The sequence below is a fragment of the Tamandua tetradactyla genome, chromosome 1 (assembly GCF_023851605.1).
Source record: "Tamandua tetradactyla isolate mTamTet1 chromosome 1, mTamTet1.pri, whole genome shotgun sequence".
Lineage (NCBI taxonomy): Eukaryota > Metazoa > Chordata > Mammalia > Pilosa > Myrmecophagidae > Tamandua > Tamandua tetradactyla.
In genome coordinates this window covers 42,927,748-42,946,583 of record NC_135327.1, presented here as the reverse complement: position 1 = coordinate 42,946,583, position 18,836 = coordinate 42,927,748, and the positions used below count along the sequence as shown (strand labels likewise).

Here is an 18,836-nt window from a genome sequence, read left to right as displayed (position 1 = left end):
GGGATCAACAATGCCTTCCTGACCAAAGGGGGAAAATAATTGTAATGAATAAGCTGTCAATGGCTAAGAGAGTTCTAATATAGTCGAGAGGCTACTCTGGAGGCTACTCTTAGACAAGCTTCAGCTAGATATTGCTATTTACCATGCTTTGCCAAACCCCAACAAAAATCATTCCTGCCAACCCTAAGGAATACCTAGGGCTTTATCTGAGATTCTACAAAGGTTCCATGCACTATGATTACTTTCCAGAAACCTACCACCCCCAGGTGGGTTCCTAGGCCAGATAAGTCCTGAAACCCAGAGGGGCCAGCCTCTCCAGAACATCAACTAGTTCCATCCCCCTATCCCATATTATCAACAGCCCTTTCCAACATGAAAAGGTTAGAATGGGCATAGCCCAAACACCCCTTAAGGTTGGGAGAAAAATCAAAGGAGAAGGTGGAGTTATAACAGAGAAGATAGGATTTAACTAATGAGTATGACTGCTGAACCATTATATTGATATTTCTTTTACTCTCCAGTGTCTTGGAGCAGCTAGAAGGAAAAATCTAAAACTGTGGAATTGTTACCCATACCAAATTCTGAAACCTGTTCTATAACTAAATGTTGCAGTATGCTTTGAAGTTTACTGCTTTTTTATATGTTATTTTTCACAACAAAAAATAAAAATAACAAAAGGTGCATGCATTTTCAGTATATGTATATATGTTTTAAAGATAATGAAGGCACTGAAAAAGAAGCAAATATGATTACCATGAAGGGCAGGAAGTATTAATCTGTGCTTATAATCTATGCTCATTTTTCTCTGTGGTCATACTTAGCTGAGGGTTTCCCAGTAGGCCAAGTAAAAAGGGAAATGTGATGTGTTAAAAATGATTTTATTCCTAAAGATAGAAATGGGCCAATAGTTAAAGGCATACCTTTTTCTTGGCATTAAGTTCCAAAAGAAAATGTATCATGTGGGACATTTTATGGAAGAAAAAGTGGGCAGCAGCATCTTCAACAACAGTGTTACTAAATATACAGACTTTTCCCCTGGGAATTTTTCACCCTCAGTCAAAAGTGAGGGCAAAACATTAAGTATTAACATCTCAGTTCCCTGAGATAGAAAGTAAATCATGAAAATAAGTTAATCCCTCATTTTCTCAGTGAGAAAATGCCCACAAATTTTAATATGTAAACTTTTAGGAATATAGATAAAATAGTCAAATATGTCATTTGATTTTGTTCTCTATTACACATAAAACCACATTCCCATATAAAATAGTATATTTAGAAATATTGTTTTTTTCCCATTCACATTTCAAAAAGACATTATTATTTTAAATATATTCATGCACCGTCCATACCACTTTCTTCATCATGCGAATTACTGCTTGAGTCACCTCCTACAGTTTTCAGAGAATAATGACTTCACTTCCAGCTGATTTTTGTCATTATGCCATTTTTTTGAATTCGTGTATAGTACTTCAATTGGAAACTGTATCTTAAGCCCCAAATATGCATCTGTGTGACGTGAAAGCAGTCTCCCCCTTCCCGTTTAGTGACAGCATGTGTGTGTGATTGCATCCTCATAAAGACTTATGGCAGAGCTGTCAAAAATGTCACCAAACCTTTGCAATTCGGAGATCACTCCTTTGGGCATCATGATTACATCCATTGTCGCCTTTATCCCTTATTTAAACAGGTGGCTTCTCTTAGCAGCTCAAACCTGCATTGATTGAGGTCATTTCCAGCTGATGCATCTAACCCGAGAGCACTTTGTGGTTCAAAGTAAAGTAATTGAGAGAACGGCCTGCAACGTAAGAAAGCATGGTTCTGTGTTGTGGCATTTGGGGTAGTTCCGTCATGTGGCAGCTCAAGGATTTGTCTGAGGGTGAAGCCACCCTGAAGCTCACCCGAGAAGTATTGTGCAATCTAGCAGAGGGCACCCAAGGCGAGACCCAGAGAAAAGCCTTGCCAGGTGCGCAGTCTTTAGTAGAACACTTAGATTCTTGGGCCTTGGTCTTCTCTGGGGGGAAATGAAGGGTTTAGGCTAGACTTGTGCGACACAGGGTGGGGCCATGGAGTTGCCTCTAGAGCATGGGGAGGCATGCTCAAGGTCAAGGTCAACAGAGTAATTACACTTTCATCTATTTTACATAAAGGGACAATTTCTTTTGAAGTAAAATCCCTTTTTTAAATTAAAAAAGCCAAACAAAATAAAACAGGAGTAGATAATGATTGAGTTCTGCTTGCTCCCAAGTTCTCGGACTTCAAAGCCACTAGTGACCATGGTTAAGTCTTCCCAGGAAGGCCAAAGAGGATAAGTTGTGCCCAGTGCAGCCAGGGTTAGAGGCTGCCTGAGAGCTGTAAGCACGGCCATACGGCCACACAGACGTGACCAGTCCACATAAAGTTCTACTTAGCTGCAATCCCATCCTCCTAGAAAACCTGCCCATAATTGTAGTAGAGCACAGCAAATGACAGGAAGCAAAAAGAGCTCGGGGATTTGTTTTTAAAATCAACTTCCGAGAGAACCTCTTAGGGCTAATGAGTGCAGCCTAATTTCCTAGGACTTCTAAATCTTTAATCACGGCAATAAAAAATGGACAGTCATTTTGATGGCCATCAGGTGACGGTCCAAGGGAGCATTTCAGGAAAGGAAGATTAAACTAATTTAGGTACGCATTTAATGTGTATATTTTAATATGATTTTATTCTTTGGACATTGGCCTGTGGTCGTTAAGAACTCAATGAGTAAGTTTCATTACTGGAACATTTCTGCTTATTCTCAAAATCAGGCGACGGTAAAGTGTCAACAGCTAGTCTTAAAGTTGGCCAGAACAATATATTTTTCAAAATAAAACCAAGTACATGTGTGTTTTAGTGTCCTGGCTGCTTACACAAATTCCATGAGAATGGGTCGGGCTTAACAAAGTGAATTTATTAGCTCACTGTTTTGAGGCTAAAAGAAAGTCCAAAACAAAGCGATGATTTCTCCCCAAAGACTGGTGGTCTGGAGCTGTCCTCTGTCATATGGCAAGGCACATGGCAGCATCTCCTGATCTCTCCAGAGATTGCTGTCAAATCTCAGCTTCTCACTTCTATGGCTTTCTCTCCTCTGAATTTCATTCTACTTAGAAAGGACTCCAGTCATAGGATTAAGACCCATCCTGATTGAGGTCAGCCTCACCTTCTTGACTGAAGTAACCTCATCAGCAGGTCCTATGACAATAGGTTCACACCCACAGGGATGATTAAATTTATGAACATGTTTGTCTGGGGTATACATTCAGCTTCAGACCACCACAGTGTGCAACTTATTTGTAAATGACTCACACACAAGGCCAAAGAATAGCTTTGTGTTCTGTTTCTGAAATTTTCCTGTGCCTGAGTATCACCAGGAAAGCTTCCTACACCTGGATTGCTGAGTCCCACCCCCAGAGACTCTGATTCAATAGGTCTGGGTTGGGAGGGTCAGGGGCAGCATTGCATTTCCCACGAGAGCCCAGGCAATGCTGGGGCTGCTGGTCCAGGGACCCCTGATGTGGTGGGCCTCAAATTTTGCAGCATATTGGAATCACCAGTGCCCAAGGCCATACCCCCCCCCCACCCCCATGCTGCTTAAAGACAAAATGTTGCAGGTGGGACCCAAGCCTCAGTAAGTTTTAAACCTTCCCACTTGAGTCTAATGTGCTGTCAAATTGAAGAGGAAGTGGCACGGTACAATGCCTCATCACTCAAAAAGCGATCCGTGGACTAACTGCATTGGCATTACCTGGGAATGCAGCATCTCTGGCCCATCCCAGACCTGCTAAATCAGAACTTGCATTTCATCAAGATCCCCAGAGCGTCCATGCACACATTAAATGTTGACAAATGCTAGGGTAATGTGCTCAGGGCTTAGAAGAGGCACCAGACACCTAGCACCTGTTTCTTCTCTTCCTACTCCTTCACTGTGCCCCACATTCTCTGTGCGGCCCCCTGCTTCAGGGAAAGTGACCTCAACTCACTCCCGTGGTGGTTCCACATCCTGGCTGGTGACTGGCTTACTGTGGCCTGTTGCCCAGTTCTGGCCAGTAGAATTGGGAGAGTTTGGCTGAAGAATTTCTGGGGAAGGAAAACCCCCAAGAAGAAATCCTCTCTCCTTCTGTAACCAAGAAAATAGGGTTTAAGAGAGCATTATGATTACTGTATCATTATATAGATAGTCCTTTTTACTTTCTGGTATGTTAAACAGAGGGAAATTCCTGAAATCTTGGAACTGTAATCCACCTGCCTTGATCTCCGATAATGACCGTGTAGCCTTTATCTTGTGCCCTTGTGGTTGTAAGAACCTTGTGACTGACCTTCACTTGTACCCATTTATCCAGTTTTTTGACGGTAGAGTCTTGTGATCACTAAAGACAGCCCCTAATGTTTATTAATGAAGGGCCTTGGGTCAGCCCAGAATAAACCCACCCCAAGTCCAAAGTTATCTTGATGACCAAGGTTGGATCTAACCAAAATGGGACCTAACCTGACATGCACGGTACCTTAGAGTTTTACCCATAAGTGACCTACACCTCATTATAATACTAACAATCACACCTATCATCATATTAAGGCCGCTGTCCTCTTACATATGCTTTGTGACTAAGCATGCAATCAGTCTGCGCATGCTCAATAATTACATCACATCTAATTACATCATCCAGAAATATTGTGCTCCTTATCCTAAAACCTGCCCATCTTTTGATACTACAAAACTATCAGAATTACAGTAGCTGAGGAAGAAAGATTTGGGGGCCGATAGACCATCTGCTCTCCTGCTTCATGCCTAGCAATAAAGTTTCTCTCTTTGAAACCCGTGTGTCTCAGGAATTGGTCATTGAGCACATTAGTCAAGGAAACCACCACCTTTGTCCTGTAACAATTCTGGAAGTTTTCTTGTTGGGGTGAAGACTCAAGCAAATTCTGATGGTATCTGGGGACTTTGGGGCCAGCTAGCCTGGTTCTTGCTAATACTAAGTCACTGAATGATTAAACCCTGGGTCTCCCTCATGGAAGGATTTTTGGTTAGTGTGAGATTAGAAATTTATTTATTGTTTAAGACTGAGTCAGGGTTTTGTTATTTTTTACTTCCAGCCAAGGTTTCTCAACCTCAGAATCATTGCCATTTGGGGCCAGATGATTAATTCTGTGTTCTGGGGAGCAGTCCTGTGTACTGTAGAGTATTTAGCAGTATCCCCGGCCTACACCATCTGATGCCATTAGCATCCCCCAAATGGTGACAATCACAACCATCTCCAGACATTGCCACGTGTGCCCTGGGAGAACTGCCCCCGGTTGATTTGCATTCCGATGAATGCAAAGAGCCTCCATCCAGATCCCAGGTGCTGCTACTCGCTTGGCTGTGGGTTCTTAAGAGGAGAAAAATTCCTGCCTGCACCCCAGAGGTATTTCAAGGATCAAAGTGAGATCATGTGAGTGAGAAAAGCAAACCTAAGGAAGGTGTTACTAACCACGGCCAGTCTTTGATGTGCATGCATTGATAACAATGATTGATGACGATGCTGTAGTTTCCATTTATTCTTTAATAGCAGAGATGTTTGACTTAACAGATGGCCAACAAGGATAGGAAATGGAATTTTCCTTCAGCAAAGTTGGTAAGGTGGCATTAGCGCTCTCAGTTTCTCCCCCCTGCTCAGCAATCCTGGACTCTTACTGTCCAGGCTGGGCCACCCGGCCCCACTCACCATCCCATAAGATGCCAAGGAGTTCGCCCATGAACGCCGGTGTCAGAGTCCATTTGGCCTTCAGGAAAAGTATTTTCACAGACAGAAACCTTCCTATTTAGCTGCTAAAGAGAGGAATCTATGCCCCCCGCCTCCGTGTAAATAAATGTGTTGACAGCTTACACATCTGGGTTGTTTGAAGTCCATGCAGCTGGGGATGCCAAACAACCTCTCTTGCCTCGTGCTTCCCTTCCTAGAATCAGCTGACACATCGGGACCACTTTCCTTAGGAGACCACCTTCCTTGAGAAGTCACATTTGCTGACTTCTAAAATGTGTGCCTTCAGATTCATATCTCCTTCAGCATTTAGGTTCATCCAAAGTATTACAAAAGGTCACCTGAGGCAGGAATGCTTTCAAGGGGAAGGGCAACCCTACAGAAATGTCTGAAGGAGGATTGGGAAGCTGATGACAGGTAAGGGAATGCTATGGATTGAGTTGAGCCCCCCAAGTTCCCCCAAAACATAAGCTCATGGTCCCATGAATGTGATCTTCTTTGGAAACAGGACCTTTGAAGATGTTATTAGTTAAGATGAGGCCAGACTGAATTAGGGTATGTCCAAATCCAGTATGAGTGGTGTCCTTATATGGAGAGGAGATTTGGGCACAGTTAGCAGGAGATGTATTCAGAGAGAAGACAGCCATGTGACGGAGGCAGAGATGAAGTTACACCATGGATTGCTGTCCAGCCACACCTGCATCCCAAAGACAACGGAGGAAACATGGCCCTATTGATGCCTTGAGTTCAGACCTCTGGCCTCCAGAACTGCGAGACAAGAAGTTTCTGTTGTTTTAAGCCACCGAGTTTGTGGTACTTTGTTATAGGATAAGTGCTGAGAAAAGAAGGCATTTAAAAGCAATGAGTGCATCCAATTATTATGTCATCACATGCTTACTATGTGCCAGGCACAGGACTTGGCCCTGGGGCTGGGTGGGGTGGAGGTGGGGGGCAGGGCAAAGCCATGGGGAGGTGGCAGTGGCCCTTGGAGTCTCACAATCCACTGGGAACTGCGCAATGGACATTGAGGCTTCTCCTCTAACATTGCCCCATCAGGCATTGTCCTGCATCATGGTGATTATCTGTATTTTCATCTCTCTGCTCCCACCCATGTAGCCCATGAGTTTTGAGGGCCACTGACCCTATTTCTGAACCTAGAGTAGGACATGTGGATCAGGCCCTGGTTTTAGGGGCTGACATATGACAATTTGGACCCTTGAGACTGGAGAAAGCATTTGTTGGTGGCCTTAGAAGCAAAAATGCATTGTGTTTTCCTTTGGGGGAGAACTTTGTGGTTTTTCAAATGTGATACCAGGAACCATGGTAGATTGTTGTTTCCACAAAAGAGTTAAGCTGAGGATTAAGCCCACTCACAAAGCTAAGAGAGTTGCCAAGAAATCAAGGTGGAGCCTTGATCAAACCACACCTGATCTACATCTGGACTTTTTAGTAGCTGCAACTAGTAAAACTTCCTTGTTGTGTGAACCAATTTGAGCTGGGTTTTCTGTTAACTGGCAATATAAAGTGTCCAAACTGATATAGAACTGGGTACCAGGAAGGGGGTGCTCCAATGAACAAACCTTGAATGTGGGATTGGCCATCAAGAAGGGATGTTTATCAGAAAGCAGCAAGGATATCTTTACTCAAACTAGGAATACGGTGATCCGATTCAGCAAAATGGTTGGTCATGTTGGAACAGGTTTATGTTGGACTACAGATCTTATGCTTATGGAGAACATAACATTTGGAGATTTGATAGGAAATATTCAGGTTGTTGGTTACCTCTGGCTGCCTTAATTAAGAGTTGAATTTAGGGGGAAAGCTAACCTTCTGAAAGTGGAGCGGGATGAAAAAACTTTGCCAGGAGAGGGCCTTTTTGCCTGTGCCTTGCAATCTAGAGTAAGTGGAAATGGAAAAGCAAGTCTTCCTGAGTTGAAAAAGCTGACTTACTTAGATAAAATTAGAGAAAAGATTAAGGCCCTGGCTAAACATTACCTCAGAAATCCCAGGTTTCTCCCAAGTACCTTGTTTTAAGGTTGCTATGCTTGATAAAGGCAATAATAGGCTTAATATGAAGATGCAATTGGGGTACAGCTGGGGTCCAAGGAGTAAATTTGGGGTGCCTTCTCACTTCAGAGATGAGGGAAGAGGCCTCTAATCTGAGGACCAGGGTGTTTTGCAAGGCAGAGGGGCTAGGGGTCAGCTCAAGGATTAGACCTGAGAAGATCTCCAGCTGTATCAGCTCATGGACTTGAATAGAAGAAACCCATTAAAATTTTTAAAACTTTCTTCATTGTATAGTATAACATACACAAAGCAGAGAAAAAAGCAATAGTTTTCAAAGCACTCTTCAACAAGTAGTTACAGGACAGATCCCAGAGTTTGTCATGGGCTACCATACCATCCTCTCAGATTCTTCCTTCTAGCTGCTCCAGAATATAGGAGGCTAGAAGGCATAAATATTTGTTTTATTATCACAATTGACTTTTTTCTTTTTTTGTGAAAAATTATATATATACAAAAAAGCAGTAAATTTCAAAGCATAGCACAACAATTAGTCGTAGAACAGACGTCAGTTTGTTATGGGTTACAATTCACAATTTCAGGTTTTTACTTCCAACTGCTCTAAGATACTGAAGACTAAAAGAAATATCAATTTAATGATTCAACAATCGTATTTGTTTGTTAACCCCTACCTTCTCTATATAACTCCACCATTACCTTTGATCTTTCTATCCCACTCTTTAGGGGTATTTGGGCTATGGCCATTTTAACTTTCTCATGTTGGAAGGGGCTGTCGAGAATATGGGGTAGGGAAATGGAACTATCTGATGTTTTGGAGAGGCTGGGCCCTCTAGGTTTCAGGACTTATCTGGTCCAGGGACCCATCTGGAGGTTGTAGGTTTCTGGAAAATTACCCTAGTGCATGGAATTTTTGTAGAATCTTATATATTGCCCTAGGTATTCTTTAGGATTGGCTGGAATGGTTTTTCTTGGGGGTTGGCAAGTTATGATAGTAGCAATGTCTAGAGCTTGTGTAAAAGCAACCTCCAGAGTAGCCTCTCAACTCTATTTGAACTCTCTCAACCACTGATACTTTATTAGTTACACTTCTTTCCCCCCTTTCGGTCAGGATGGAATTGTTGATCTCACAGTGTCAGGGTTGGACTCATTCCTGGGAGTCATCTCCATTGCCACCTAAATTTTTAAGGGAGCTGAATTGCCAAAGAAAGTGGCCAACTCTGGCCAGAGATCACCCCTCCCTCAGGGCAATCCTTGAACTTGTACCCATGAGAAAGGGAGTGCTAATTCCATGGCTCTCCCAGGAAGTCATCCTCCACATGTCCACACAAATGTTAACAAGGCAATTAAAGGGAGATGCATCAGATCCAGAACTGTGAGCTGCCGTATGGTCCAACCAGGGGACTTATTTTACTCCTGGGGCAAGAAATCCTCAATATTTCAATTCAGCAAGATATTGTGCATACTATTGACCAGTGACAATAGAACGATGTTTCCCATTCTCTCTGTCACCAACTGGAAATTCTTACTGTAGCTTCCTGTTTTCCTTCCGCCATTGTTGGCTGTGTTCTTGGTGGTGAACTTGAGAATTTAGTCCATAGGTTCCCAGGCCTTGAGTAGCATCTCCCAGAAAATATGGGCTTGGATCTGGATCCAGTAACTGGATGAATCACAGGGCTATTACCCTTGGAGAGGAGATGAGTCTTTTTTAGCCAAGTGTGGGTACTTCTGATAAGTGTGTTAAGAGAAAGAGAGTGTCTAGATGTTGGGTAGCCAAAGGGGTGAAAGTTAGAGGGGCATTTGGGTCACTGTTTTAACACCTGTTTCCCCTTCTCTGGATAAGAACCCACCTGAATGCACCACTCATATGATTGAGGAGAAGCTAATTCCATTCCCAGGTCTAGGACTGGGGCATATGGCTCACACCTAAGTTCACACAGGTGACCCAGTGCAGACCTTAGAGAACGGATGAAGCATCTTCTCGGGGTTTCTGACAGAGTTCTGTCTCTACTTTCGGATGGAGTTGGCGATAGAGCTGGAATAGCCATTTCACCACCATGAGGGAAGCCAACCCAAAGAGGAAAAATGGAGTCACAGAGAAATGGAGCTGCAACCCTGAGTGTATCATACCTGAATTCTACTTTATTCCTTGACTTTGGAGTTACATAATACCTTCTTTAACATTTGAGTCAATTTGAAGGCATTTCTGTTACTTATGGCAACCAACCAACCATTATAAAGTGTGATAAATGCTAAAATAAAGGTATGAAAAATGTGCTGGTTAAGAGAGAAAGTAGATAAGTCCCTTAGAAGCAAGATGTTTCTTTAAGCATTTAGAATAGGAAGAATAGGGGGAAAAAATGAGTTGCAATTCTTTAATTAAGCATACCCTTCTCATGGGGATTTATTTGACTTGTGTATGGTGCTCACTTTACTTCTCTTAGTCCATCCAGGTGGTAATAGATGTGTAAAGACCTTCAGTGCAGGGGACAGCACCTGGCACCTGAAGGTTCCCAAGAAGGGCTGGATGCCGGAAGGAAGCCTGCCATCCATTTCTGCTGTCCCTCAAAGGTTGAGGGAGTCTCCCAGTGTCCACTCACAGGGTGAGAAGCAACCAGATACCTACTAATCCTTTCTCCCCCTCTGCTATTGCAGAAGATGGAAAACATGTCTCCTAAGCTGCGAGCCTTCCTCTCTGAACCCATCGGAGACAAGGATGTTAGCCGGGTGGACGGGGTCAGCCGTGAGCTTGCAGTCAATTTGGTCAACAAAGGTTTCAACAAGGTAATTCCTTCTTTCTTTCTTTTCTAACTTCTCTTCCCAACCCCTCTTTCCCCCAGTTCTGAAAGATGATAGCACTTGCCACACATCCCTGAGAAGGGACCATTAGAGAGCAAAGCCACCACTTAGTTGGGGGCCTGTGCTTTGGTGCTACTGACCCCACATGCTTGGGCCCACAGATGGTGGACAAATAGAATTGCTTCAGTTCAGAGAGCTGGGCTGGGCATGATCCACTCATTGCTTAAGCACTCAGGGGTCAAGAGATGTGAGCCAGCTGCCTATCAAGTTGGGAGGTTGGGTCCACACTCCACTCCCATGAAGGAGGGCCTGTGGGGGTCTTGCTTGCCCCGTCAAAGTACCTGCCTTGCATTAGCAGCTGGAGTGACAGCAGCCTGAGGTCTACACCAGAGTGAAGAGATGTGTGAGTTGTCATCCCCAGCCCAGAACTGGCCTCAACAATAGCCAGGAGAATATGAGCATTCTTTCCTGTGTAATTTTTTTTTATGGGGTATTAAAAAGCTGCTTGGAAACTTAGGAACGAATGGGAGAACCCAGAGAAAGTGAATGCATGAAAGGAGGCTGGGGATCCAGACGTAGTATTGCACACTCATTCGGAGAGGGAACCAATGAAGTTGGTCTGTACTGCAGGGCAGGATGATGCTTTAGAAACCCCCCTTGCAGCTGGGAGCTGCTGCATGCGTGCCTGCTATCCTGTTTGGCCTGTACCAACATAGGATACGGAATGTCTCCAGATAGCATCTGGATTTTTCTAACTGACAAACTGCTCTGTACCAGCTGTTCCACATTCGGAACCCTAACTATAAGCCAGTTTCATACCCAAAAGGTGCTGTTGTCAGGAACTGGGGTTCTACAATCGAGCAAGACTTGATTATTTCCTCCCAGATAAGGGAGTAGGACCATTCATTGTAGACAAGTCTGATTAGGCAAGACATTTTAAAACAAAAGCTTTTTTAAAAAAAAACAAAAAAGAAATTATTTATTCATTTTGCTGTTCTATATGGTGGTATAACATATTCACAGTGAGATGTCTCAAGTGCATTAACATTCAGTGTTGGGCCCCATGCACCCACCAGGCACTCCCACCCAGATCTAGCTAACAACCACTTCCAGTTCCAGAAGGTTCCCTCGTGCCTCTTCCAGTCCGTGCCACCCCCACCCCCACCCCCAAAGTCTGATCCTGGCTTCTACCACCACTGATGTAACACTTCTGTAATTGCAGGTTTTATGGGTACGGTTGTTCAGGTACACTCATCTATTTTTTTCATATTTTTAAGGTATAATTTATCTACAGGGAATTTCTTTCTTTCTTTTTTTTTTTAGTATGCAGTTCTGTGAGTTTTGACGAATGCATATAGTCATGTAGCCACTACCACAATCAAGTTATAGAGCAACTTCATCACCCCAAAATATTCCCTTATGCCCTTCATATTCACCCCCCCCAGCTCCTGGCAACCACTGATTTGTTTTCTGTAGTTTTGCCTTGGCTGGTTTAATTGTGTTCTAAACATTATGGGTGGAGTGATATGCACGTTTAAAGGAGTGAATGGCAGTGATTTGGTTAAGGGTCATCCTCTCCATCTTATAAATAATTAGACACCGGCTCCAGGGAATTAGCATCTTGACTGACATCCTGAGTGAGGGAGAGGTCTCAGTTTATATGGCCAAATACCACACAAGATCTGGAACCAGGTGGGTGCAAACTGGCAGAGGTGGGACTGGGGCTGACCTGGTGGCCTAGGGCCACCGATCCAGAGGTGGCCCCTGCAAGATGAGAAAGTGCCCCAGGGTGAGGACTTGTTCATGGGCACAGCAGCGACAAGAAGGTCTGCAGCAGGCAAATCCTAGCAGGGCAGCATTGTCAGATTTAGCAAAGAAAAAGCTTAAGAGCCGGCATCCAGCTAGAGAAAAGCAGAGAAAGGTGTGTCCTGCCTGGCGGGATCCTGCAGTACTGAGGAGGTGGCAATTGAGGTTGAGTGGAAGCATAAGAAGTTTGAGAATAAGGGAAACGCTGAGACAACTTATCTGCGTGACAAGGGCAGGGGTCATGGTGAAGACTGAAAAATGGAATTACTGCAAATCAGAACCAGCTGCCTCGTTCACTGCGAAATGAAAATGCAGGGCCCTTGTCCAAAAATTGTCAAGAATTTCAAGACGGTAACCGCAGAGCATAAAGCCAAGCGCGGGGCCGATCTGAGCAGGCGTCCACGTGCCCACATTGCTGCTGCTCAGCCACAGCCAGCCTAAGGGGGCTTCAGTCCCCTGCTGTAGGCAAGGCCCCGGTCTGCGCCCACCCCCACCCCCCGTCCCGTTTGAGCTTGAGTCGAGGGGGTGACCTGCCCTCCCGCCATCCGAGCAGAGGCTGTGGTAGGGGGCAAAACGCCCACCCTGGCCTCGCAGTGGTCACTGTCCATGGCAGTGGGGAGGTGGGAACGTGGGTTTCAGGGTTTCTTGTCACCTTCCCTGCAGCCCTGGCTGAAGGAGGATGAGGGGTCGTCCCTTTTCTCCCTGCTGGGAGGCTATAGAGCTCTGGTTTGGCCCAGCAGTCATTCCTCAGCAGGCCCACGAGCCCTCTCCCTGCGGGCACCACGGGATGGAGGAGGTCAGAACTCTCCTCCCCACCACGGGCAGGCTGGCCGGGGGACCAGAGAGAAAACAGAGCAGGGAGCATCAGGTTGCAACTTGGCTCCAGAGGCCGCAAGCTGAGACCTCTCTTCCTGGAACGTTCCTGGAAAGTTTGCCTTGGGTCGTGTGTACTGCACGTTCCCCAGATGTGGAGGAGGTTCCAAGAACCAGGGCCAGGGGATGCCAGCTGTTCAGCCTCCGAAGTGGGCAGGGGACGCTGCAGCCACCAGACTAGGCTGCAGGCAGTTGGGATATGCAGGAGCCTGCAGAGAAGGCCGGGAGCCAAACTCTCTGAATCTTAGTGGCTCCATCTGTAAAATGGAGATGGGGTGCATGGGAGAATTAGATGGGGTAAAACAAGCTGAGTGTCTGGGGGCAGTGCCTGGCATGTTGTAAATACTCCAAGTGCCACTTACCAGTAACTATTAGTATTAATTATCATTCACTTGGGCAAAGCTCCGTTTTTCTTCTTTTTTTGGGGGGGGGGGGAATGGGTGGGTGCATGGTCCAGGAATCGAACCCGGCTCTTCCGCATGGAAGGTGGGCATTCTACTACTGAACCACCCGTGCACTCAGCTCCGTGCTTCTTGATCCTGTTATATTCACCGCCGTATCTCCCACACCTGGTACAGCATCTGGCTCAATTATCATATCGTAAATGCTCATTTAAAACATTATTCAATGTAAAAACATCTCAGTAAGATCCACCACTGAAAATGCAGAGCTACAGATAAAGTAAAAGTGAGATCATTTTAAGCCATGATCCCAACTTTTGAAAAAGACGGTTAAAATAGCAGTTTAAAATCACCGTGAAATCCTGGCTTTTTTTTTTTTTTTTCTTTTCAACAGCTAGACCATGACTAAAAATAAAACCCCAGAACACCAACGCCGAGATATACTTTATGACCAGGATTCAGTTTTTATTTTATTTCACTTTTTAAAACATTGTTGCATTTGGTTAAAGTGAAGTTTGCCTTGTTTTATGTAACTGAAAGTAAATAGACACCAGCAAGTTTTCCTGGAAAGGACCCAAGACTTGGAGGCGTGGACACTGGCTGCTGTCCCTTCCCAGCTGGAGGGCCCCAAACTGACCCAAAGAGATGGGAGTTCGATGTGACATTAATTCCCCAAGCTCCACCAGTTAGCAGCTCTGCAAACTGTGGTCAAATGCTCTTGAAGGCCCCTTTCTCCATGTGGTCCTTGCTCCTGGTCATTTTATTGTGATAATATTGTAAGGGAAAATGAAAAGCTGTGGAGGACAAGCAGTTAGAAAACTGTGGAGTACCATAGACCCATGACTTGTGGTGTAACAATAATTTCCATTCATTTTTAATCCCATAGAGACTCTTCAGAAGGAAAGGATGGGCAAGAGTTGGCGTTTTATACCTTCCGCGTTCCTTCCCCTAACAGGGCTTGGATTGCACTGCAAAAGAGGAATTTTGCTCTAATGCTTTCACATTTAATGCACTTAATTTTCAGAGCAGGGCTGGGCACATTATGTCCTGGTGGAAGATGAAGAAGCTGAGTCCCAGGTCCTCCCAGCTCTCACTTCGGGTAGAGTGAGTAGCCTGAGACCACACAGCTGGTTTGCAAAAGCAAATTGGTGCCAAGGTGCCGTTTCCCTGCCAGCCCCGCAGGCAGTGGTTCTCCACTGAGGGAAACATGGCCTCCCGGGGGATGACTGGGCATGCCTGGAGATGGTGGTGATGGTCACGACATGGGCAGGTAGAGACCAGGGATGCTGCTAGGCACCCTGCCAGGCCCAGGACAGCCAGAGAATTACCAGGCCCAAATGCCCATAGTCCCAAGACGTGCTAGAATAACTGAGAAGGTAGTGGGCTCAGAGCGTCTCTAATCTACTCCGAGAGTAGATCAGAGCAACACTAGAGCCCAGGCCTGAACCAAAGGGTTCCCAGGCCCTCACTGGTCAGAAGACCGTACCTGGACTGGCAGCTTCAGTATCACCTGGGAGCTTGTTAGAGATAAAGAATCTCAGGCCCTACCCCAGATCTGCTGGAAGGAACTTGCATTTTAACAAGACCCCCAGGTAATTCATTCACACTCGAGTTGGACAGCTTTTGGTTCATTCCAGGCTGGACAGCTCCCCCAAAACCAGTCCTGTGAGATGGACATTTGACTTGACCTTGAATTTCACCAGGTCCTCTGCGTTCGCGTCAGGGCTTCGGGGACGGGCCACTTTCCCTTGTCCCTATATGTGCCCTCCTTGGAGCTGAATGTGATGCATCACGTTTGGGGTGGGGAAGAGTACATCCCAGACGTTTTCTTATAACGTTTCCCACTTTCCTCCTCGCCTCACCCTGCCCCGCTGCCACCAGGCCTACATCCTGCTGGGACAGTTCCTGCTGATGCACAAGAACGAAGCTGAGTTTCGGAGGTGGATCATGCACTGCTGCGGCGCCACCGAATGCGAGGCCCAGGAGAGTGCCAACTGCCTGCAGGAGTGGTGCTCCTGCTTTCTGTGACCACGCCACCCACCAAGCCTGGGGACACCACACGCTCTTACACTGAAACCCTGGCTGCGAGTCTTTATTCATTGTGGTTGGCTTTTTTTTTTTTTTTTTTTTAATTTTAACAATACATGCTCACTGCCAAAGGTACTCTGAGAATATAAACAAAGAACAAACACAAGAAAAGTGACCCCAAATTCCACCACCCAGCGTTCATCTTGGGTGAATATCATGACAATGATCCCTCAGCCTACATTTATATAAAGGAATGGATAGATGATTTTATAAAAAATGGGAGTTAGTCTACACAAGCCTAATTATTTTTTAAGTCAGTGCATTAGTTAGCTGTTGCTGCATAACAAATAGCCCCCAAATTTAGCAGCTTCAAGCAACAATGTTGTCTCACAAGTTTCTGAGGTTCAGGTGACTGAGAGGTGATTGGCTGGGGGCTCTGTCCTGGGGTCCCTCAGGAGGTTGTGGTTAAACGACTGGCTGGGGCAGTGTCAGCTAAAATTGTAGTGCTGGAGGGTGCACTTCTCCAAGGGCTGATTCATGGGGCTGTTGGCCTTCTCATGGGGTTGTGACCTTTCTGTGGCATGGCATCTGGCTTCCCTGAAAGTGACTTGCCTTAGTCTGCCAGGGATGCTGCAACCAAATCCCACAGGCCAGTTGGCTTAAACCACAGATATTTACTATCTCTCAGTTCTGGAGGCAAGAAGCCCTCAAACCAAGGTTTTGGCAGGGCCATGCTTGCTCCAAAGTCTGCAGAGTTCTGGCAGTGGCTTGTTGGAAATGCTGGTTATGCCTCTGTCACATGCTCATCCACTCCTGCTAACTGTGCCCAAATGTTCTTTCCTTATAAGGACGCCACTCACATTGGATTGGGCCCCACCTCTACCCAATTTGGCTCATTTTCACTAAAGCACTATCAAAGATCCTATTTCTAAATATGTGCACATTCACAGAACAGGGGTTAGTTAGGACTTGAACACATCTTTATGGGGACACACCTCAACCCGAGAGAGTAAGAGAACAGGCAGGAAGTCACAGTGCCTCTTATCACCTTATCTCTGAGTCAGACCACGTCACTTTGGCCTTATTTTCGTCATTAGAAGCACATCACTAAGTCCTCAAGGGGAGAAGAATTAAGCTCCATTTCTTGATATAGCAAAAAATGACATGTGGGCATATTTTTAAAACCATCACAGTCAGATTTTTGAGGTATAAATTGCATACAGTAAAACTCACCTTTTCTTCAGTGTATGGTTGTATGAATTTTGACAGATGCACAGTCACGAATCAGCCACCACAATCGAGATGGAGACCACCTCCACCACCCCAGACAGTTCCCTGGCGCCTCGCTGTCATCAGCCCCTGGGGTGACAACCACCCCTCTCTTTTCTGCCCTTAGAGGTTTGCCTTTTCTAGAATGTCACATAAATGGAATCATATAGTGTTTGGCCTTTTGAGGTTGGCTTCCTTCACTAAGCATAATTCATGTGGGATTAATCCATTATACAGGCTGTTTAAATGTCAGCGGTTGTAGCAGGTGCTGTTGGGACGCAGCCATATCCTGGGGATGCCCACCGTTCTAGAAGAAACCAGTGGCCCCCCTTTCACAAGCATTGGAATATCCCTTGCCTGCAGGTTTCTCTGGCTGTAGGTGTGGAATCAGCCCACGCACAGGGCAGGGGGATGTGCCAGGGAGTGGACAACCCCAGAAACATCCCTCTATGGTGGGTGAATGCCACCATCAATGCCCCAGCTTCCTTCCCCTAGCCATGGGATGACCCTGAAGCAGCCTTCTGGAGCCCCCCAGCAGGATGGAACTACTGCCACCTGTAGCAGTCACCTGCTCTTTAAACCACCTGTATATGCTTCCTTCCCTTCCCAGCCTTGCTTCCCCAGTGCCTTACCTGTGTTTCCTGGTTTCACCTCTCCTCCCAATGAAATGCACAAAGGTTAGTCTCAGTATCTGCTTCCAGGAGAACCCACAGTTAATCTCACCAAATCTCAGTTTCCTCACCTATAAATGGGCGGTGAGGGAAAGGTTATACCCCTACCTTGCCAGGAGGACTCATGAAGGGGCACCGTGGGAGCACAGTGAACGGCCATTGTTATTTTGGTTCTTAGAGCTGTCCTCTGAGCCCGAGCCCGGGCCTCCTGGGAGAGCGCCCACAGCTGTGTGTTGAAAGGGTGCCCAGATATCAGCTTGTCCAATCTGGTCCAACTCCATTCTAACACAGAAGCACCCGGACACTGTATACCTTTTAGAGACTTACAGGTTCTTTTGTGGGTGTATGAAAAGGAGAACTGGTGGAAATTTCATTCTTAAAGATTTTGGTTATGATCTCACAGGGACTACCGAGACTTGAGGGCATCTGAAAAGACAGGCGAGTGGGGCCGGTTTGCACTTCTGTCCTAGCTGGGCCAGTGGAGCCTCTTCTCCTTGGCAGGATGTAGGAAAGGGGCACTTGAGGACGTTTACCAAATGTCACTCATGTAACCAGCATCTTCATCAGGAACCAAAATGTCTGCAAAGAGGCGGCGTTGGACACCCACTCTTGATTATCTGTAGTCTGGAGGTATCCGGGAATCTATCGGTGGCCTCGGTATTTACGGAGTGTCTGTTTTAAGAGAGAGGGTAACAAAAAGTTTCCCTGGCTTCAAGGAGTTGACAACTTCCTAAGGAGCGACTGGGAGAAGGGAAGCGGCCAGCACAGGTGCCAAGGGAGCATCTCAGTTTGGGTTCTCCCAAAAGCAGACCCAGAGACAAGGATTTGAGTGACAGCTTATTTGGGTTGTGCTCCTGGGAAGTGCAGCGGGAATGGGGAGCCTGCCTGGGAGGGGAAGGCGGCCGGCCAACACAGGGGTGCTGTGAAGCAGGGCACTGCGGGGGCCCCTGGGAGCCAGTGTGAAATTCGCATGTCAAGCTGTGCCCACGCTGGCACAGTTCAGCGGTCATCTGCTGAGGGCTGCTCCCACAGGAAGTTATTCCTCAGCACAGGAGCCTGCCACGCGGGGAAATTAACTACACTAGAAAGCATTCGGGCCTTGGCAGCTGGAAGTAGGACCGGCCCTGTGCTCTGAAGCAGGGAGGGTGCAGGGATGGGGGGGCCAGCAGGAAGGGGACCAGGAGGGTAGGGGAAGAAGAAGGGGGGCAGGG

General features: G+C 46.1%; 1 protein-coding gene across 2 annotated transcripts in view; it reads left to right on the top strand.

Moving 5' to 3' along the window:
* Nucleotides 1–15,733, top strand: part of BANF2 (BANF family member 2) — a 36,770-nt gene extending 21,037 nt beyond the window's left edge. The window contains exons 1-3 of one of the 2 annotated variants that reach the window (XM_077114985.1): nucleotides 6,716–6,830; nucleotides 10,434–10,562; nucleotides 15,539–15,733. In XM_077114985.1, coding sequence (XP_076971100.1) covers nucleotides 6,774–6,830; nucleotides 10,434–10,562; nucleotides 15,539–15,685 — 333 coding nt within the window. In that variant the 5' untranslated portion in view covers nucleotides 6,716–6,773 and the 3' untranslated portion in view covers nucleotides 15,686–15,733. Of the gene's footprint in view, nucleotides 1–6,715; nucleotides 6,831–10,433; nucleotides 10,563–15,538 lie in introns of those variants that run through there. The other variant, XM_077114991.1, reaches the window with a different exon arrangement.
* Nucleotides 15,734–18,836: the final 3,103 nt, after the last annotated feature.